The sequence below is a fragment of the Phoenix dactylifera genome, chromosome 9, assembly GCF_051530095.1.
Source record: "Phoenix dactylifera cultivar Ajwa chromosome 9, Ajwa_hap1_PhDact_Kaust_v1.1, whole genome shotgun sequence".
NCBI lineage: Eukaryota > Viridiplantae > Streptophyta > Magnoliopsida > Arecales > Arecaceae > Phoenix > Phoenix dactylifera.
The window spans coordinates 27,963,665-27,984,338 of NC_143198.1; the positions used below are offsets into that span (position 1 = coordinate 27,963,665).

General features: G+C 39.5%; 2 protein-coding genes across 2 annotated transcripts; both read right to left on the reverse strand.

Annotated features, from left to right (window-relative positions):
• Positions 1 to 1,672: 1,672 nt before the first annotated feature.
• On the reverse strand, positions 1,673 to 2,502 carry LOC103709463 (uncharacterized). The gene has a single exon (XM_008794797.5). It carries the CDS (start codon positions 2,283 to 2,285, stop codon positions 1,791 to 1,793), a length of 495 nt encoding a protein of 164 aa, XP_008793019.2. The 5' UTR covers positions 2,286 to 2,502; the 3' UTR covers positions 1,673 to 1,790.
• Positions 2,503 to 13,722: 11,220 nt separating this feature from the next.
• Positions 13,723 to 16,977, reverse strand: LOC103709531 (uncharacterized). Its single transcript, XM_008794942.4, has 6 exons — positions 16,442 to 16,977; positions 16,141 to 16,217; positions 15,880 to 15,940; positions 15,216 to 15,417; positions 14,628 to 15,096; positions 13,723 to 14,409 (listed from the first exon to the last, which is right to left on the reverse strand). The coding sequence occupies exons 1-6, from the start codon at positions 16,845 to 16,847 to the stop codon at positions 14,095 to 14,097; spliced, it is 1,530 nt and encodes a 509-aa protein (XP_008793164.3). The 5' UTR covers positions 16,848 to 16,977; the 3' UTR covers positions 13,723 to 14,094.
• Between the last annotated feature and the right edge of the window lie 3,697 nt (positions 16,978 to 20,674).

Here is a 20,674-nt window from a genome sequence, read left to right on the forward strand (position 1 = left end):
ACACATGAGTTTGAAATGTCTTCTACCAAGGAAAATGACTTACTTGACAGGTGCATGGGTTCATTAATTAAGTGTACAAATGCATCCATATGGGCTATAGAGTGAATCCCATGACTAGCTATTGTCAACCACGCCACCTCATGACCTAGTATATAACAACTGGAGTGCAGAATAGGGGTTCAATTACATTGCACCGCCCAGCATTGGGAGGGCCGGTTAAACCACAACTTTTGGCTAGTGGGGTATTTAATTGTTACCTGAGCTTTGATGAAGATATCGGGGAGGAAAAGGTGATGGTGATGGACTTGATGGAAGTAATTAGAATACAATGATGCATGTCATAATAGAGAAGATGGTCCATTCCATGGTTGTACAGCAAAGCCTGGCCTACAAACATCATTCAATTACATGGAATGACATGTTCGGTCATCCTCCAAGATATGCCAAACTTATAACAATGGATTCGGGTTGTATATTTCGCGCGCGAAAAAATGATTGATTTTCTTTCGTAACATCAATCCCTTCCCTCCCGCATGTCTTCATAGATCTCGAAATGGATGTTGCGCGATCTAATGGTTGACATCGCAAAAAGAAGATGAATCATTCTTGCACGCAAAAATTAATAACAACCCTAACAACCTACCTCCTAGAGTGGACCCAGCCACATAGACAAACAATAAACCCATCATGTCTAAAGATGTTTAATTAGGTGCTAACTCTATTTTTTCAAGACAATCATTAAAGATTGGCGAACATTTTATCATTTCTCTTGTATATACACGCACATACATACGTACGTACATATATAAAAAAGGTATTCCAAGTTACCTTTGTATTGGAATGTGTCAACATCAAGCCATTGCACTAGTGTTAGGTCAAATGACACCATCTATGCATGGTGATCATAAATTTAAATTGGACTATTTAATCAGAAACTCACTGATAAAAGATGAGATTAATCATCAAATTGGACAACTAATTAGACAGATCATGTTGATTGGCTTACCTTAACTAAGCTACATTATTTATTCAACTACTAATATTAGAGCAGGCCCACCATTGCTGCAATAATAACTTGGCCATTTGAAGCAATATCATGGGAGGAGCCAAGCATTAGAAAATGTAGATCTTTATTAGCCAAACACAGCACTTGTTAGGAGCAAATAAAGAGTAGTTCCATCATCATAAAGTATCATGAGTGGAACAAGGATGCGTGGGCAAATAAAGAGTACTAGCCTTTCAGATCAAATTAAGCACTCATCTACCAGGACCTTTTCTCTCTCCCTCTCCCTCTCATCCACTATGCATGTAAAAGACTGTAACAACCGAAGTCATTGGTAAAATAAGGTCGTTGTTGGAACTAGGATTGATCTATTCATTATTGTATTCAGATACTGAACAACAGGAGGAGTGGGGTCTCCTAAGTATTCCCTCTCTCTCTCTCTCTCTCTCTCTCTCTCTCTCTCTCTCTCTTCTTTTCACTCCAATTCTTCACCAAAAGAACAGCAACCCAGCCCTCCGATCTGTATCCCTACCCCATCCCCTCCCCTCACCCACTACCAATCCCCCATGCTCTTCGGCAACCAACAAAAAAACTGAACACCCAGACTCGCTTGAAACCACCTACAGCCCATGGAACAAAGGAAAAGCAAAGAAAGGTGCCATGTCTATCTTTACAAAGACTCCATCACCTCGAAAGGAGCTTTAACTGAAGATGCTTTAAAACAAAAAATAGACCACAAAGAAAAGAGGAATTGAACGAAAGAAAAAGAAAAAAAAGAACATCATATTTAGAAATCATTTGATTCCGAGATGCTCTCCAAATGCGGCCGCCAGACCCCGACCCTCCCCCGCCGCCTATCCGTCTGCGTCGACACCTTCTCCGACAAGATCTCCGACAAATACCGCTCGTTGACGAGAAGCCTCGTCTTATCGGTCAACACCCCATTGCTCTCCCCTTCTCTCTTCTTCTTCTTCTTCCTCCTCGTCGTATTCCCCGGCCGGGCCTTCTCCGGCGCCGATGACACCGGCACGAGGAAGTAAATCTTCCCTTTCTGGAGCTTGGCATTAGGTGGCAGTATCACCGCCTTGGGGACGACGCCATCATCCGAGAAGGCCGAGGGCGGCTTTCGGAGCACGTGCTTAGGGTATGCCTGCATGATCTCGCCGGCGCTCACCGTGCCGCCGATCGCCTCGACGCGCCCGTTGGCGTGCACGATGCGGGCGACGTCGAGCGCGCCGCACGGCAGGATGCAGGAGATGCAGCACCTTATGGTCTCCTTCATGATCGCTTCCAATCTCTCCCTCGCTGATCGATCTCTCTATCTAATTTCTTCCTTTGTCTCTTCTCTTCCCGCTTGCTCTACCCCTACGACGATTCCCTCAAGGTGGAGAGGAATGGAGAAGGGGGAAAGGAGCGGATGCGGGAGGGATATTTTTAAAGAGGGAATGGACGCACTTCTGGGCTCCTTATCTGAAGTATCTTTTGCTTTTTGAGGAAGTCGGGGATAAAATTCTTCATGGCTTCTATCGTCGCAAGAGGGGCCGACGCGTGGGGGGAATGATCGGGGCCGCCAAGTAGGCACGGAAGGGAATCCGGCGCGGTTCGACACTTGGCGGATTTTGATTGGACGAGGAATGGCGCGTTGCCGCGTGGAACGTGTCGGCCGAGGTTTGGGGTTCCGTGTGGGGATGGGGTGGTGTTGGGTTTTGGTCACGTGGTGGGGGTCGGGCTCACGCAAAGTGCCTAAGCGTCCGGACCAATTGGGTGTGCCGGATTCGTTGATTGGTGTGAAGAGTTGGTAAGCCTTTCGAGGTGGCTCGCAAGGGTGTAATTGCCGGAACTTTGACACGACTGGAGAGATATATGGTTGGAATTCTATAGTCAGGCCTAACCTTAGAACCCATATTGAGATTCTTCCGTTTGGATATACATGATTTTTGCTTTAGTTTTAAAGCAGTAGCGTGCTAGAACTTGTTGACATATGCAAAAGCATATGCGATGCTGCATGATTTATTCAACAAGAATGAGTAGTTAATAAATAACTATGATCTTCCACCAAAAAAGAATAACTACGATCTGAATTGTTATGGTCGTTAAACTAGAGTTCATAAGCATATTCTTTTATCTTCGGTCTATATGATTTGTTTTTACTTATTCGGGAATAAATGGGATGTAGATCAAGGTGAATTTACTAGAAGAAGATTGTGCTTGTAAATTGGACTAGTGCTCATAGTAGGATGCTTTGATAATTGGCTTAAAGACAATACTTGATAATGGATGTTAAAAAGAGTTTGCACTAAAATGGTACAGAAAAATGTTTGTTACGTAATGCAAATGCTTGCCATGATGTATTTAGTTAGATGTTAATGCCAGCACAAAATCTTAGAAATATGAAGGATATGTATCACACATGATTGTATTATATATATATTCCATATTCTAGGAAGGAAGAAAAAAAAGAGAGAGATTATATATGTTTGATGGCTCATGCCAATTAACATGTAAAAGTAGATGGCTCTACATGAGAAATAAATGGCGATCATGCTTTACTTAAGACAAATACAATATGCAAGTCAGAGCTAAATATGTTTGGAATGTGATCATGAGGTCCAAATTGTCAAGTGAATCCATGATGAGAGTTCCTTGCTCTCAAATGAGGTTTGTGTCTATTTGGTAATATATTTTGTCCATTTTGTTATAACAATCAATATGAAACTTATGGAGTCATGCTTCATTGATTAAATATATAGGAAAAACAGAGAACTATCTTGCAAATGCTTAATTGTTTGCAACAGTGCAATTTTTGTAGGAAATATTCAACTGGTATTTCCCACTAAATCTTTTCAAAGTCTCATTAACAATGCGTGGAGAATTATGAATAGATGTAGCTTTGAGGAACCAAGTGGTTGCTTAAATGAACAAAAGGAGGTATGATATACAGTATTTTTCTTAAAAGGAAAGCACAGATATCAAGTAATTTATTGTTGAGGAACTAAGTCGTTGCTTAATTGCTCCCTCAAAGGCTAAATTGATAAGCAGTTACTAGAAGTTAACGTCTAGTCTTAGTTTATTCTATATGCAGTGAGCTAATAATAAACAGAAAAGTCCACAACTAATAGATACGATGACACTAAATTTTAATTGCAAAAACAAACACCAAAACCCTCCTAGATCAGCAGTAAACTTCAAAACAGGGTAAAGTCATCCAAGATAAATATATTAATAGTGTGAACATTTATTGATATTTTTGTATAAAAAATAATGCTCTTAATCCACCAAAAAAATGCCCGAGCATTAACTTTTCTTGTTAAAAGTATTCCTCAACATCTTGGGGCTTAATTTGACATGGAAATTGTTAGACTTTGGGTCAAACTTGGATTCTACATAAGTAGATCAACATCTATATCATCTCTCAATTTTCATAGGATATTGACGGAAGTTTAGGTTGATTCCACCCAATAAATAGATACTCTAGGAGCTAGTAATCCTAATATATCCGGTGAAACACCCAAATCTCCTCCTCTTCCTTCTTAATTCCTTTGCTCTCCACTTCTCTCCATGGTTTTGAGGTGTGGAGACAAGATCTGGCAATTGTGACATGCTTTATAGCTTCTCTTCTAACCAATCGTGACATGCTCTAGCAATTTGGCAACAAGATCTAACAGGTTCGGCAAGAAATAGTAACTTTGTGAAGCAGGCTTTTAAGGTGAAGCATTTCAAGATAAGCTTCAATGCACTTCTCTATTAATTTACAGAAGCACTATTATCCTATATTTTGACAAAGTAGAAAAATGGACATTATTGTTCCTTTGAATTTTTATTTTACAGTATCAGATGCAAAACTTTATATAAATCGGTGATGTAGGCTATGGTTATTCATTTGTTTGTGACTCGAGCCAACTTCTCTTCAATTTACATTATTCCCTTGATGTGTTGATGTCATTGTTATGTTGGTTATTATTTCTTACCTATAATTCTTTTCAAGCTAGAATTAATATAGTCGGATGTATCTGACTTGGACAGGGTCCATATATACTACTATATTGCAATTTTGTTGCCATATATACAACGGCTAAAGATGACTTAAGGATGAAATGTCCATTACCTGTATTGATTTTCCTTACATTTGATCATATTAAATGTGCTACATAATCAAGATGTTATAGTGAGAACTTTCTAAGAAGCATTTATTCCTTCATCGAATCATGTTGCACGTCATTCTTTCAAACTCATCTCTCTCTCTCTCTCTCTTCTAATTTTATTTGGAGAACTCAGTATTTTTTTTGTGATCATCACTTTGCCCATGTCTTCTCACCATTTAAGTTTTACGGATTCATAAATACTGCATTTCAAACTCACCTTCTTGACAAGATCGGATAAGATTTTATTACCTAAAGTATCCCAATTGATTCTTACTCGAGAAAAGAAAGCATCCCAATCAATTACCAAAGAACAAATACAACCACCAAAACTTTCATTTTTTGTTGCGTCAAGAAAATGCTTTCTTTTCTGTAGTCTAGATTTCTTCAAGAAATTTTTTTATCCTGCTATCACACTGTTAAATTGAGCTTGTCGACTTCTTGGATCCTTCCTCAACCTTTCTCATTGTCCACCCATGTTACAAAAGCTCCTTTTGTGGAACACTAAAAATGCATCCGAAAAAATTATACCTTTAGCTTCATATATATCTACAACTTCCTTTCTCCTCCGTAATTCAATGAAAGATACAACACGTATCAATCACGAAAGAATACTGTATACAATGCGTATTTTCGATCATGTACGTACATCATTATCTCTAAAAGTGCTATCAAATTCTGATCATTCTAATTAAAGTAGCTTTCTCAATACTGTAGTAGCCTTTTAACTTGACATCAACTTTTACTTGTACGGCTGTCAGTTCCACCATGGAGAGGGAATGCTGCCGTAGCCTACAAGACATTTTCAAGGACATAAGCCTCTCTCAAAGCAACTTCTTTTGAGGATAGATTTGGACAAATCTTTCTGATATCCCAAATTTCTTTTCCTGCTTTCAGAGGTGATGGCGACGACCGGATCCGATCCTTTTTTTCTTTCCTTTTCGTTTGAAGGGTGGCGGCTTTTAACTGGGACGCGAACCGGGCTTGACTCCCCTGAGTTGGCTCCAGAATAGCTTTGTTATGATTGCGATCTAAAGGAAGGAAAATGACCACTGTTCCTGGCAAGGAAGAGCCATCCGATCGAGTTCAAAAGAAGGGATGATGACGTCGTGGAAAGGAAAGCGGCTCGTCTGGATTTCAGGAGGTGGCCCAACCTAATTAAAGGTGGAGTTGGTTGGACCAAGACCAATCACCATGGAGCAAGGTAATGGCAGCACATTTATATGTTTCAAGTGTAGCTTTTGAAGTATTTCTAGTGTGGATGGACCAATGGACTGCAATTCCATTGCCTAATGAGGGGCCATATATGAGAGAAAAAGAGAGAAAGTATGGGAGTGATTGCAGTGGCTACTTCACAATAATTGATAAAGAAGATGTCAAATAATAGCCACACTATAGTGGTTTAATACATAACATCCTTCTCTTTTTTCGACATTGACTAAAGAATGCATCCTTAATGGTGCCAAATAATTTGCTGGTCATCAATAACTAACAAGGTGGGACCTTAAATAATGTTAATTGAGACGCTCGATCACAAGTAACGTTGGACGGTTGGAGCTTGGTGGGCCATCTGAGCACGAGAGGCCCTAAGATCACGGGCTATGGGCTCCTTCCTTGCCATCTGATGGGCCTCGCTTAGCTGATGCCACTATTTTTTCCTTCTCTTTTTTTTGCTTGAGTATCTTTCTTAAAATTCAAATTTACATGAATACCGTCTAAAAACTTATATTTATTTTTGTACCTTCATAAAACACTATTTTTGTACAAATGCACATAATATAATGGTTCTTCTAACACCGTTAATAAAAACTATATTTATTTTAATTAAAAATAAAATAAAATTTTGAAATTATTTTTTTGTCCTCTATCGCGAATGCCTTATAAATGTTTCTTTTTGCGTATCTATTCTGTAAGGATATTTTAGTTATTTTAATTTGAAACTGTTAATTTTTTAAAGGCGTTAGATGGAGTGGGTACATATGCAAAAATAAGGATAAAAAAAAAAGGTAGAATAGCAAAACAAGTGTTTTACGAGGGTATACATGCAAATAGTAATTTGAGAGAGTATTCATATAAAATTCGATATTAGAAGGAAATTAATGCAAAAAAATCTTTCTTTTATTTCTCCCTCCTCTTCTCTCTACTTCTCCAACCCCCCATACTCTTTGCAAGATTTCTCATCCTTGCGTCAATTTCATTATTCTAATGAATTGATGGTGCCTTTTCGCCATGTTTAAAAATGGTTAACACACTAAGATCTGTGATAAAGACTCTGTTCTGATGTCAAACGGTCTTTTGCCACCTTTGCCGTGCAAATCTCTTACTTCATTAACTATTAGTTTGTAATCTTCGTTTTTTTTATATATTTTTTTCCAACGGAGCAGGTGGGGCTCTCGCTCTTCCTTTTTTTTAATTATTTTTTTCAAAAATAAAAGGAAAACAAAGACATAAGACAACCAAGTTGTGCCAGGATCCATAGCCATACTTCCTGAGGTTCTCATCCTCTGCATCCTCATTCAAGATCTACTTACTGTCACGCCCCAAATTCGGATCATGACACGGCCGTACTATTGCGAACCCTTGCCCGTAATAACACGCAGCCACTTTAAAACTTTAAATCAATTATGAACAATTTCTTTCTTGAATGTTATCAAATGTTTCATCAATAAAAGATTGATTACAAAGCATCTAAAAATAGCAACATTTAATGTGTCATTTTCTTTTCCCCATAACTCTGAAGCATGTCACGCTCCTCGTTCCTAGCATCTCCTATTCATCTGTAAGAACATAAATAAATGGGTATGAGCTATAAAGCTCAGTAAGTAACCATGCATAATCTTATCCGATCAATCATAATATTTACTCATACTAGTGCATTAATTTAAGAAACTAACAGTTGTAACAAAGTAAGCATTTCATCTAACAAACCAGTCATAAAAACTATGCATGTCCATTTATGCAATTTCATAAACATGGCTATGCATCATAAAACTTTTGTCATTATCCCATGCTTTGAAATCCGTGCTCATCATTATTCATGCTTTGAAATCCGTGCTCATCATTATTCATACTTTGAAATTCGTGCTCTCAGATGATAGTGCAGCTATGGTCACTATTATTACCCGTGACAGGGCCATAATCTTTACCAACTATTATTCCCCGTTGGCAGGGTCTAAGCCAAGCTACTATAACCCGCTGGCGAGGGCCGTATGCCGAGCTACTGTAACCCGCTGGCGAGGGCCATAATCTTTGCCAACTATTGTTCCCCGTTGGCAGGGTCTAAGCCAAGCTACTATAACCCGCTGGCGAGAGCCGTATGCCGAGCTACTGTAACCCGCTGGCGAGGGCCATAATCTTTGCCAACTATTGTTCCCCGTTGGCAAGGTCTAAACCAAGCTACTATAACCCGCTGGCGAGGGCCGTATGCCGAGCTACTGTAACCCGCTGGCGAGGGCCATAATCTTTGCCAACTATTGTTCCCCGTTGGCAGGGTCTAAACCAAGCTACTATAACCCGCTGGCGAGGGCCGTACATAGCGATCTGAGAGTTCTTAAAAACATATCATGCTTTTCATAAATCTTTTCTCATCGGTACATTGGAAAGTGAGTAATGGCATCATGCTGAATAAAATTCATGATCATGCTGAAAACTTTATTTTTCTTTCCATGCATCTTTCTACCTCATAATAATGTGTAAATAATATAATAATCATTATGGATGCTATTTATCCAAAATCATGCAATCATTTGCTAACACATGTTGGATCCTAATTTTGTGAAAATATAAATAATCATATACAATTTCATAATCAAATAGTCACAAGTATTTGATAAAACATAAGATTATATCCGGATTACTTATATTTTCCACAATTCATATACACAATTCCAATTATATAAATAATACTTTTTCACCATATAAAACGTGATACATGATCCATAATAAGATTAAGACATGTTACTTACCTTAATTTGCTCTCCAAATACCAATTCTCCAATACCTAGCAAGATCATTAAATTACATGTCACTTGCACGTTTAATTTCTATTTATTTATAATCTTAAAGTCATTTGCAGCCCATCCATAGGACTCAATTTCATTTTTTGGGTCCATAACCTAGTTCAATTTCTTGGTCAGGCCCATGGCCCAATTCAATTTCTGGTTCTGGCCTAATCTACTTTCTGGTTCAGGTCTGGGTCAATTACATATTGGTTTAGATCTGACTCAATTAATTCTGGGTTTAAGAATATTGGGCTCAGACTAGGGCCCAGCCCGGCCTCGGACCTTTAAAGCCCGGTTCATTTGAAGCCCACTGCCGGAATCAGGCCCAATTCGGCCCACATCCATTTTTTATTTTATTTTATTTTCTTTTTTTTTTCTTTTCTTTTCTTCTTTTTTTTTCTTTTCTTTCTTCTCCACTTCCCGAATCTTCCTTTCCGAAGCTTCTCTCTTTCTTCTTCCATTTCCACCGCGATCTCCTCCCCCTCTTCTTCTCCTCTCGTCCCACGAGGCAAGGAGGCTCGGGAGGGACGAGCAACGGCCGACGGCGTCCGGCGCCCGGCCTGCGGCGCCCACGGTCGCGCCCGCAGCTGTGCCTGCGGTCGTGCCCGTGGCCGCATCGGCATCCCGCATCCCACGGCCGACGACCCGCGGCGGAGGTCGGCGCCCGCGGATCGACCACCGGTAAGTATTTCTATTTTATTTTATTTTATTTTTCTTCTTCTTCCTCTCTTCTTCTTTTTCTTCCTCCCCTTCTTTCTTCTCCCGTGGAGGGGAGATCGGACCCGAAGAGGCCCGACCCACAGCCGGTGGCGCTCCCCGGCCGGTCAGTGGCACCGGCCGCCCTTGCGGCCGCGCCCGCAGCTGCAAGTGGTGCTCGCAGCCGACGGCCTGCGGCACCATGACCTGTGGCCGACGCTGTTCACGGCCGCCCTGGCCGATGCCCGCTTTTTTCTTTTTTTTTTTTATTTCCCTAATTTTCTTTTTGTTTTGATCACTCATCCGGATAGATCGGAATGTGAAATGACAGGGATAGAGTGATCAGAGGACTCACCTAGCTCCGGGAAAGAGCTGTGGGGCTTTTCCGGCGAGCTGCTGCGTCTGCTCCGGCGACGCAGTGCGGGGACGAGCTGCAGATCCCTCCTTCTCCGACGGTGCTGCTCCCGATCCGTTCCTTATGGCAGGAGGGGAGAGTGAGAGGTAGTGAGAGGGTGGTCTACTGAGTCCCTCACTGAAGAATCCATGAGCCTTTATAGCCGGTCGGAAGAGAGGAGGGTGGTGGTGGTGATCGTGGCTGTCAGGCGGTTGTAACTGCCTCAGCCGATGATCACCGCCTCTGGGACTCCAGATGGGCCGGCCACGTTGGGCTTGGCCCATTAGCCCACTATATATGGGCTGGTTTTCACACTTACCGGAATACAACATATCACACAAGAAAAATTATGTAGAACTACTTGTAGAGTTGCAAATGGCTCGGATTAGATCGGGACATGCTCGACCCCAATCTGGAACTCTATTTTAACTAGCTACTTGTAGAGCTACAAATGGTTCAGGTTAGATCAGGAGATGCTTGACCCCTATTCGATCTGATTTCATATTTGAGTCATGATTTTGGACCCCGACTCAATCCGTTAATTGATGGAGCTAGGTCTACTTGGGTTCATGGATAGGATTTATATCCAGCGATTTATTCGTATCAGGTCGGAGCCAAGTATGACGTGGAACCAATATAAAATAATGCAGTCTAGGTTAGGGCTGGGTTGGATTGGATTTGTAGTTTGAGTGAAGCTTCTAGCTATTTTTTATAGCTAAACACATAATAATTGAACATTAAATATGAAATCACTAAAAATTTAAATAAATAAAAAGAGCTAACTTAAACTTAAATTTTTGTTCAAAAATGTTTAATTTCATCAAAGTAATTGATTATTCATTAATTTCCAACAACTTAAACCAACTAAAAGTTCTCTACACTTGTTGTACATGCACAAACTATAGCTTAGATCAATAGAGGGTGTACTCATAGTCAAGCAAGCAGGTGAGTATTTCCATGTAGCTAGGTCACTCATGGGGTTCTACCCACTAATCTACATCAGAGATACCAAACTCATGAAATAGAACAAAATCAATGCATTAAAAATTTTAGGAGATTCAGCATCTTTGTGCAATTGGAAAAAAAAAAAAAACTGACATTAGCTTGCCAGGGGGCCTTTAGGAATATCCAATCTTGTTCCTTGATGGGCAACTATGTATAACCTGAAAAGAAGATGATAACAAGAAGGAACCATTTCAGTGCTAGTTTTTTCTTTTTCTCTTGAGGGTCAGTTTGGTTGAGGTACATCAAATTATGGGGTAATTCAACGATTGCTAAAAATCATTTACTTGGAAAAATAATTATGAGAAAAAAAAATTACTACATTTGGTTGGTGGAAAAATTACTTCGAAAATGACATTACAAAAAAATATGATATTTGGTTGGAGGTAATTTTATATTAGAATATTGCCCAAATTTTCAACAAGGCCCTTAAATAAACATTCGGGTAATAGCTTTGAAATATTTCCGACCAAAATTCTCATATTTGTTCAACTGGTCATCTAAGAAACCTATTCACTAGTGTTAAAATCACCATTTGTTCTATCGGCTTAAGCTTTTGGGACAAGTGGTAATTTTAATATAGTATCAGAGAAGAGGTCCTGAGTTCGAATTTGTCTCTGCACTCTCTAACCCCTTTTATTAAAATTTTCACATGTTGGACTCACCCATTAAAGGAAAGTCTGGCCCATATATGAGAGGAAATATAAGAAAATATAAAATATATAAATAAATCTATCTCTGTCTGCTCCATAGCTAGAGTTGGGGACCCGCAACCAATGACTTTAGGGCAGCATCTACAATCTTAAGTTATAACGGTTTCTCTATGCTAGTTTTTGCTATTTTCAGCTTCCTCCTCCTACTACTCTCCCTCTATATACTTTTCTATTTGCACCGTACTCCCCTCTTGATTTCATCTGCTTAACGAAATCAACTGGGTGGGTTTCACCTTCCCATTTCTCAAAGAAAAGGGGGTCTTGCTTTAATTATTTAATGCAAAGGGTTGGTTCCAATATCCCGTTGCAGAACTTGGTCGAACAGCTGGAGCTGGATATCCGGAGAAGATATTATAAAATTTTAAGCTCAAAGCCAGGCATGAAGATGGACCCACCCAAGTTTGTTTCCAGGCTATCTATGTAACATACTTGCATTAGATTTCTATGCTATTAAGAGTATGTTTGAGTGATCTAGCAAGTTTGGGCTGCATTTTATACTAAATTCATGGATTGCACAGCTCTTTTGAGCTTAGCTTATATCAACCCAACACCCCCTAGTGTGGAAAGAAAGAAAAGGTCTCTATTAATTTTTTTTTCTATGCAGACTAACAACGCAAAGGTTGGGATTGAAGTTTAGATTTTGGTTGGCCCTTAGGAGATATAGGTTTGGCAGGCTAACACGCCTAATTTCTACATGATATTCTTGCAGAAATATCTAAATATTCAAAATGTTGCTCTATTATGTGTTTATTCACGAAATCCAAAAATTTATGCTGAACAAATGTTTTTTTATTTTTGACTTGAGCAAATGTTAAAGCAGATATAGCAATGCTAAATTTTTGTCTCAATGTACTAAAGGCTTGAACCTGAAAAATAAAAAAGAAAGAAAAAAATAATAGGAACATGAGGGGACAATGGATGTCCTCACTATCAAGATTTTGATGTTAGTATATCTCCCTCTAATATGGCGGGTAGAGTGGTTTTAATATCATCAGAAAGCTACCTAAAAATCCTAATCTTGATTACAATTAGGCTCAAGATTTCAATAGTGGAGGCCTACACTAACATTGACGTGCCTCAGGATACCCTATATATTTCAAAGTCTTAAGACTCGTTTTGTTCACACGAAGAATTTTATCTTACTGGAATATGTTTCCTATGAACCTAATACCTAGGGCTAGGTATATGATATTTAGGAAAGTGTTTTTTACATGTTTAGTTAACGGTAGGAAAGTGACATAGAAAGCACACTTTCTAAAGTGATTTATGTACGATATTCTTGTTTAAAATATTAGGAATATCAGCGTCAGTAGTATCAACTGAAGAAGAATGTTGAGACATAGATATCTCTACTTCACTGCCCAACTTGGTTTGCAAGCTAGAAATGCTCGAATCAGGAGACAAATCATTGCCGATGCTTTCATGGCCATTTCTTCTTATAACAACGTGATACTTATTTCTAGAAAGCAAGTACAAGTTCTGAAGAAATATTTGAAGTCATCAAGTTTGTTTATCTGCTAAAATGAAGAAACTAAAAGCGTTTGAACTACAAAAGCCCAAGCAATGGCCACATTTGAATAGTTTTAAGTCCATCGAGGCAAACATATTCTGCTTTCGAAGCACAAGCTAAATATTCTGGTTGAACTGAAAACTGACTAGCTTCATCTTTTCAAAACTGGTATAGAGTATTGAATGCAGATAACAATAGATCACATATCAAAACTGCGAGGCCTCCTCTAGTTTGCAAAATTAAGTTCTGAGATCCACTACGTTATTGTAAAATACCTTGTAGCTGATATATTGCTCCCCATAAGTGGGAAACAAGGTAAAAAAAATATCAAATGAACACAACATAGATGATGAAAAGCTGAGATTTTCTCAGGGTCTGTATAGAAGTTGGTTTCCCAACAATTCCGATGACAGAAACTTGTTATCAGATTATTATAGCAATGGCTGGGTGTAAGACTAGGCTACTAATCACTATTGCACAAGAGGTACGAAAGGAATCACTGGGCTAAATCTTTATTCACGAGCAGACTACTGTGCTACTCTAAAGGCCTTGAGATGAGTACTTGAAAGATCTCACTCCAATGCCCTCATCAGCATGGTCAGATCTTATGTACTCGCCCCAGCACGGTGGAGCACCTTACTTGCTGCTTTCTGTCGGGAAGAACTGGATTTCAGTTTTTGCAGCATCTCTTTCCATCTTGAAGGACTCTACTTGGTTCTCAGACATAGGATGAGGGGGCGACAGTGAGAGAAAATTATCAACCTTTCCAGCCTCAAGACCCTTTCTGCCACCGGCTCCATCGTGCGAATTATTCAAGCTTAGCTGCAAGTTGGGGGTCCAATCTCTCTCTCTTGCTACTATCAGTTTCTCCATGTCAGCAGTTGGAGTGTCGCATTTTTCATATATGTCTTCAAATTTGTGCTTTGGCTGGTAAGTTGGATTCTTCTGTAACTGTTCCAAGAAGATCATGAATCAACCTTAGATTCTGATTGTAATTATGCATTTTAAAACATTTCTTCTTGAAACAAAGAATTTTTTTTTTTTTTCTGATGGAAGGGGGAGGCGAGTTGCCACCCAAATATTTGAATTGAAGAAAGTTGCCTACTTCCCCCCTCCCCAATACCAGAATATAGCTAAAATGGTTGCCAAGTCGTCAAGAGATTAATTACCTCAAGCCAATGTGGGGTATCAAAATGAGGCTTGAGGCTATCACTGATGACTGTAGGTTCGCGCGAGTTAGGCTCAGTCTGAATAGTTTTGCTCTCATAGTAGTCAAAGAAGCTGATGCTAGTATTCCGTTTTGAAGTAGAACTGGTGGAGGCCAGATTAAAAGGACTAGCAGTGGGAACAAGCCTGGAGTTCCTACCGATCCAATCATATGTTCCAATGGCCCTTGTGTTTATTCCTTGACTGATAGTCATATCGCCTGATAGCCACCTTCTCTCCCAAAGAAATTGGTGTGCTGCTCTGGCATTCAAATTTTCAGTGATTGCATCCCTCGCATCAAATAAATGGGATGTCGATGGCTGCTCATCCTTCCTAAAGTTTAGAACATGACTCAAACCTCTCGCCTGTCCTTGATCCTTAATTTGTCGAATACTTGATGACATTTTCTGGTTGAAAGCCCAGTCCTGGTGCCTGCTAAGATGGCAAGGAGAAGAAGAAAATAGTTAGAAATTAGAGTTTATAAACTTACGTAGAGCTGAACTCCAAGAGATTGCTTTCAGTTGGTTGTTTGATTGGCCGGATTTTCTTACCTAGAATGGAAGTTCTTGAGATCATTAGTCTGTTGGGGCTGCTGTCGTTGCAAAAGATGGTAGCACCTGTATTCCTCCAGATCATTCTTCTGGGAGAAAGTGACTCCACTCTCCATTCTGAGGGGCTGACTTGAAACAGTTCTTTGGTAAAATAAATTGGAAATGTGATCTCTTGGCCTACTAGCATCCACCAATGATAGCACTGCAGCAAATAGGTCGCAAAACACCAAATTTTATGACAATTTTTTCCCCACTTTTCTCCGTTGTAAGAAATATTACTTAATTGAAACAAACCCACATTGATCTATAAATAGTTAAATTTAGGATGTATTAGGAGTTTTCTCAAGATATATTAAGAAACATTGCTCAATTTATTCAGCATTTTCCAAAGCTAAAAAGCTAGCTTCAAAATTTATGATTATTCTGGATAAGAGAAGATGTTATTCAAATTAAAAGGGATCATATAGTTAATCAGTAATCCAAGGTAGTAGTAGGAAGATCGATTTACACTAAGCATTTAGTTGAGGTTACCATCGACCAGACTCAATCATTACTGCATGATAACAATGATTATGATAAATTTCACATCATGATCAACTTCTTCTTTACCCTTCAAAATTCATGTATTATAGGAGAAAAAAGCAGCCAAGGATGACAATCAAACCTGATGAAGGGAAGATGCTCTTTCCTTGCTTCGAATTATCTAGCTTTTTGCTTCGGTACATCTGATCCACAATAGAAATGCTAGCAATGATCAAAAAGGAGAAAAAATAAATCGAACATGTGAGTCGAAGAGCCCATACATCATTGAGATGTGTATTAGGACCACCTCTTGCATGTACTGTTAGAAGAGAGAAGAAGAAAAAAAGGAGGAGAAAGTTTTAGGGTTGGTCCCTCAGTTTCCTTTTTCACCCTCTTTTATTACCTGCAAGTGACTCTTTACATGAGCAATACTCAGCCCCCTCACATTCATCATCTGAAGAACCCACTTTGGAGTTGCTCCTACACCATCCATATCATTAAAGAAAAAAGAAAGAAACATATATAGTTAATTACCATGAAAATTCCATATGGAAAAAAAACAACTAACAAGAAAAAAACTTCTTTTGGATTGAAAGTCGATGATTTTTTCTTTGACTTCTCTTAGATAAAACGATAGCAATCATAGGTTTAAATCGGGATGATCAGAGATCTGAAGGATATATACAAGCGAGAGCAGGTCTTACTTTCTTGACCACCTAGTCTCTCAACAGCGTTCACAAAGGCAAGGTGGAGATCGGGGGTCCACCGCAGCCTTGGCATTTTGGATCGATGGTACTTCCTCACGCTGGTCCTCCACTCCTCACTCCCTCCGTTGTTCTTGGCGCAGTCGTTATTCGTGCTGCTGCTATCGCTGGAGCTCCTCCCACCCTCAGTCTCGGTGGTTCTCTCCCCACTTTCACAACCTTTCTGTTCCTTCTCTTCTCTCCCATTTCCTGCCACTTCCTCGTTGAGGTCAAGTGTTGGCCGTGGTCTCTTATTCTCCGCAGGTTGATTTATCCCCACTGTACTCTCTTCATCGTCATGGATCTCCACCACCTCCTTCCCCCTGTCTCCTCCCGTCTCCATCTCCTCACCCTCTACCTTTATCATCCTTTCGCCTGATGGATGTGGAAGGAAGACAGGAAGGCGCGAGAGAAAGACTGTGAAGAGAGAGAAAGCAGAATCGTTAGTATTGTAATAATCAAGGGTGGAAGTGGGTGGTGCAAGTATAAATAATGCTAGTACTAGTGATAAGAATAATAATAGAAGATAAAAAAAGCAGCAAGGAATGATAAAATTGTGTTTTTGAAGGGAGGGAATGATAAAATTATAGTGGGAAAACAACTAGTATTCCTTACGTTAGTAATACATCTCTCTCTCTCTCTCTCGTTCTCTCTTGGGGGAGAAAAGAACAGTGAGTTGGGAAGGGAGGAAAGAGGTTAAATAGTTGTAGGGGAGGAGAATGGCTACATGTCCATACTTATATACGCAAGTAAATGTTGGAAGCGGAACCACCCACCTGCTCAGCTTATGCTTTATTTGGGCTTAATAACATATATCATGCAGCTTGCCAAATATATCATGCATCATTCTGGGGCCTTCATATGGGATGGCACTGGCCCCATCCCACAGGGCCTTGATCGTGCTTTATATTCTGATTCCTCACAGCACGCTCACAACTATATGTAAGTGAGACGCCGGTTTACCAAAAAAAAAAAGAAAAGAAAAATATCAACCTGAAATTCAATTCAATTATGTATAAATTAGATCCAATACCCAAGCTCCTTTTGCAATTAATATTGACTACTTTAAATATATATTTGCAATGTTGGCACCGTAAGTTAAAATAAATTCAGTTTTTTATAAGTTAATTGACAAGAAGATAAAGCGAGAATGAATCTTCAAATATCTTGTATAATATTTAAAATATTCTCCTATACGGTATTACCAAAGATGCGATTTGTTCTTGATAAAATCAATTAACATAAAAAGAAAACAGATTTATATCACTTGTTTCCTAATCATAAAGTTTTGAACAGTCCAGCATTATTGATTGGCTGTCTTATATTACGTAATTATAGTGATATAAATGGTCATTCATTTATTTTTTGTGTAGACCAATTATTAGGTTTTGGGATAAGATCAATGCAATATTCTTCACCTAGACAAACAAAACTGATCATCACATTGATCACTTTAGTTACCATTCACATATCAAGAAAGTACGAGTTAAAAAACGAATTTGCATATATATCTTCTGCTACTACTATTCTTTTGAGAACAATACCAACACATATCTTAACAAAAGGTTGATCCTAATTGCACCATACAATACTTGACACGTTCTAATGCATATAAGAAAGTTTGAGTTATGACACACCACCCGTATCCCTACCAAGCTTTTCTTGCCAACATGGCATGAGGTGATCGATCGGATTTTCAAATGGTTGTGCATCTCCCATGAGGATCGTCGAATGATGATATATGTATGTGCTCTTTCAATGCCTGATAAGCCGGGGGATCATATAGCATTTTTCAAAAAAAATATCATCTCCAGAAAAAATCACTAAATACTTCGTATTTAGTTGGAGTTTTCAAAAAAGAGAAATCAAAAAGTAACTTTCCCATCTAGCTGGAAATTGAGATAATTTTTTTTTTAAGAATATCCTTAAGCTTATAGATAGAATGGATAATATATTTTTCTTTATTAATGGCCGATATTTTACATTTTTTTTAAAAGAAAGCAGATGCTGAATCAAATATAAACTATCATGTCAACTAAATGTACAGAAATACTTTTTCAGACATCAGTTCTTTTTTTTAAAAAACTATTTTAATAAAAAAATTTCTCCTATGTGATTTAGCTGCGAAGCAACACTTGTGGCGTATCTAGCGGTTGAGTTCTCATGTACCTATGTTAGGCAACATAAGAGCGAAGGTTCGCCTCCGAACCACCCGGAAGTTATCAAGGATAAGAGAGTCACGGGTCAAGGTTTGGTTTTAGAGGAAGGAATAAAGAATACTCCGGACTTGGCGGAGAACTTCCCCTCTTTAATTTAAACATGAGACCGATGGCCAGGACTTTAGAACCTCATGTGACCTCTCTCCCTCGTGTGCTCATCCGTGATCAGCTTTATTAGCTGATCTCGGTTGGTAGCTGTTGCATAACCAAATGTAAAACCAACTGCACCAATAACTGGTAACCTTTCTTCCCACTTTCACTTCCAAAGTACTATTGCTTAAAGCCTTAAATCATTTCAACCTTTTCTTTTTTTATGGTCATGAACCCAAGAGCAAAAGAAAGAAAGAAGGTTAATTTGTAGGGTACGTGCGGTCCAAGTCCCTTAAAAACTTCTTCTCGTATTAGCTCCGCCACTTTCAAATGTTGAAGTTTGCATCAATTTCTACAGACTCCAGGAATTATCATGTTTTGTTAGGATATAATTTTATTTATTTCCTTAAGAGAAAACCATCACTCTGCTGGGTGGCCTCCTTGCGGCGCATCATTCTGGTGGATTCTTCTGGGAGAAAATAGATGCTTCTTACTCTCTTCGTTAGCTTTTTTTTTTTTTTTCTTCTGATTTTGTTGACTGCACTTACATGCGTGTCGTGTAAAGTGCTGGTGTAAGAAAAAAAAAAGAAAAAAAAAAAGAAGAAGAAAAAAAGAAAGAGAGAAAACCATCCCTTGGGATGGGCAGCTACAAGGTATATCAGACCAAACCAGCAAAAAGAAAACCCAGGCACTAACTTGAATAAACCACCAAAATATAGGATGACCCCAGAAGAACTGTATGGAATGACCTATTGGTTAGCACTCCAAATATGGGGCAGAATCAGATAGCAACAGGTCAACTATGTTGGGTTTGTAGCTACTTGCTTAAGACGCCGTCTTCATTCCAACATGTCTCAAATCATCAACAACCAATAGTTCATTCATTTCATTTCACACTTGTAATTCTTTCCAACATCTTGCTTTGCTAGGTCCACTTAACACGACTATCTAGGGAGCAATCAGCTTTTTTTTTTTTTTTTTGCTAAACAAAAGGGGAAGGGGGGAAGAAGGGACAAGCCCATCCCTGCGTAGCAGCCCCCACTGGGCCCTCACCCCGCCAGGAGAATGTTCGATGCGGGCAGAAATGACCGTGTGTTGGGCACCCCGGCCGGTTTTACTCATACCCTTCCCACCCGTGGGCCCGGCTCAGTTACCTCTCTGGGCTCCGACACGAATACCACGTGTGAGTACGTCACATCTGGCACCACCGCGGCTACTAGCAGAGCGATGCGCCCTTTCAGATCCAGTGTTCGAGTAGGGAGCATCCGGTCTCCACAATTTAATTAACGTCCGTGAATTTCGAACTCGGAACCACTTGGTTGGAAGTAAGGCCACGCTCCCACTAGGCTACCACCTCAGTGGTAGAGCATCTCAGCTTAGACCGACTACTTTTGCTTTGAAATTGAGCCCATAATTTATACGGTATGGTCTGATATTGTTATGGCACCAGTAGACCAACTAGCTATATCTGCAGTTTTTTATATTGTTCCCACAGGTCATAAATCCATAGTAATCAATCAAAATAATTAAACATCATGGTACTTAATTTAAAGAGCAGACAATGATGACCAGGGGTGGTTGGATGGATGGATCACAGCTTAGTTTAAACTATATAAGCTATTATCTTGCATGATCCCATTATATAACGTAGCAGGACGTGGAAGTGCATGACATCAGTAGCTAGCACGGAATAAAACAATAGTAGTTGGCAGATCGTAGACGCAAGTGGAAACTATGAAGTTTTTAATTACGACTCACTGACAGATATCGGTCGTGCAAGAAGAAGTTATAGGACACGAGCCTTGGACCGGTCATGCAACCAATATCCATGGCTGATTTGTTTCGGAAACAAGTGAGCTTAGGGGGAGGGGATTGAAGGTGAGCC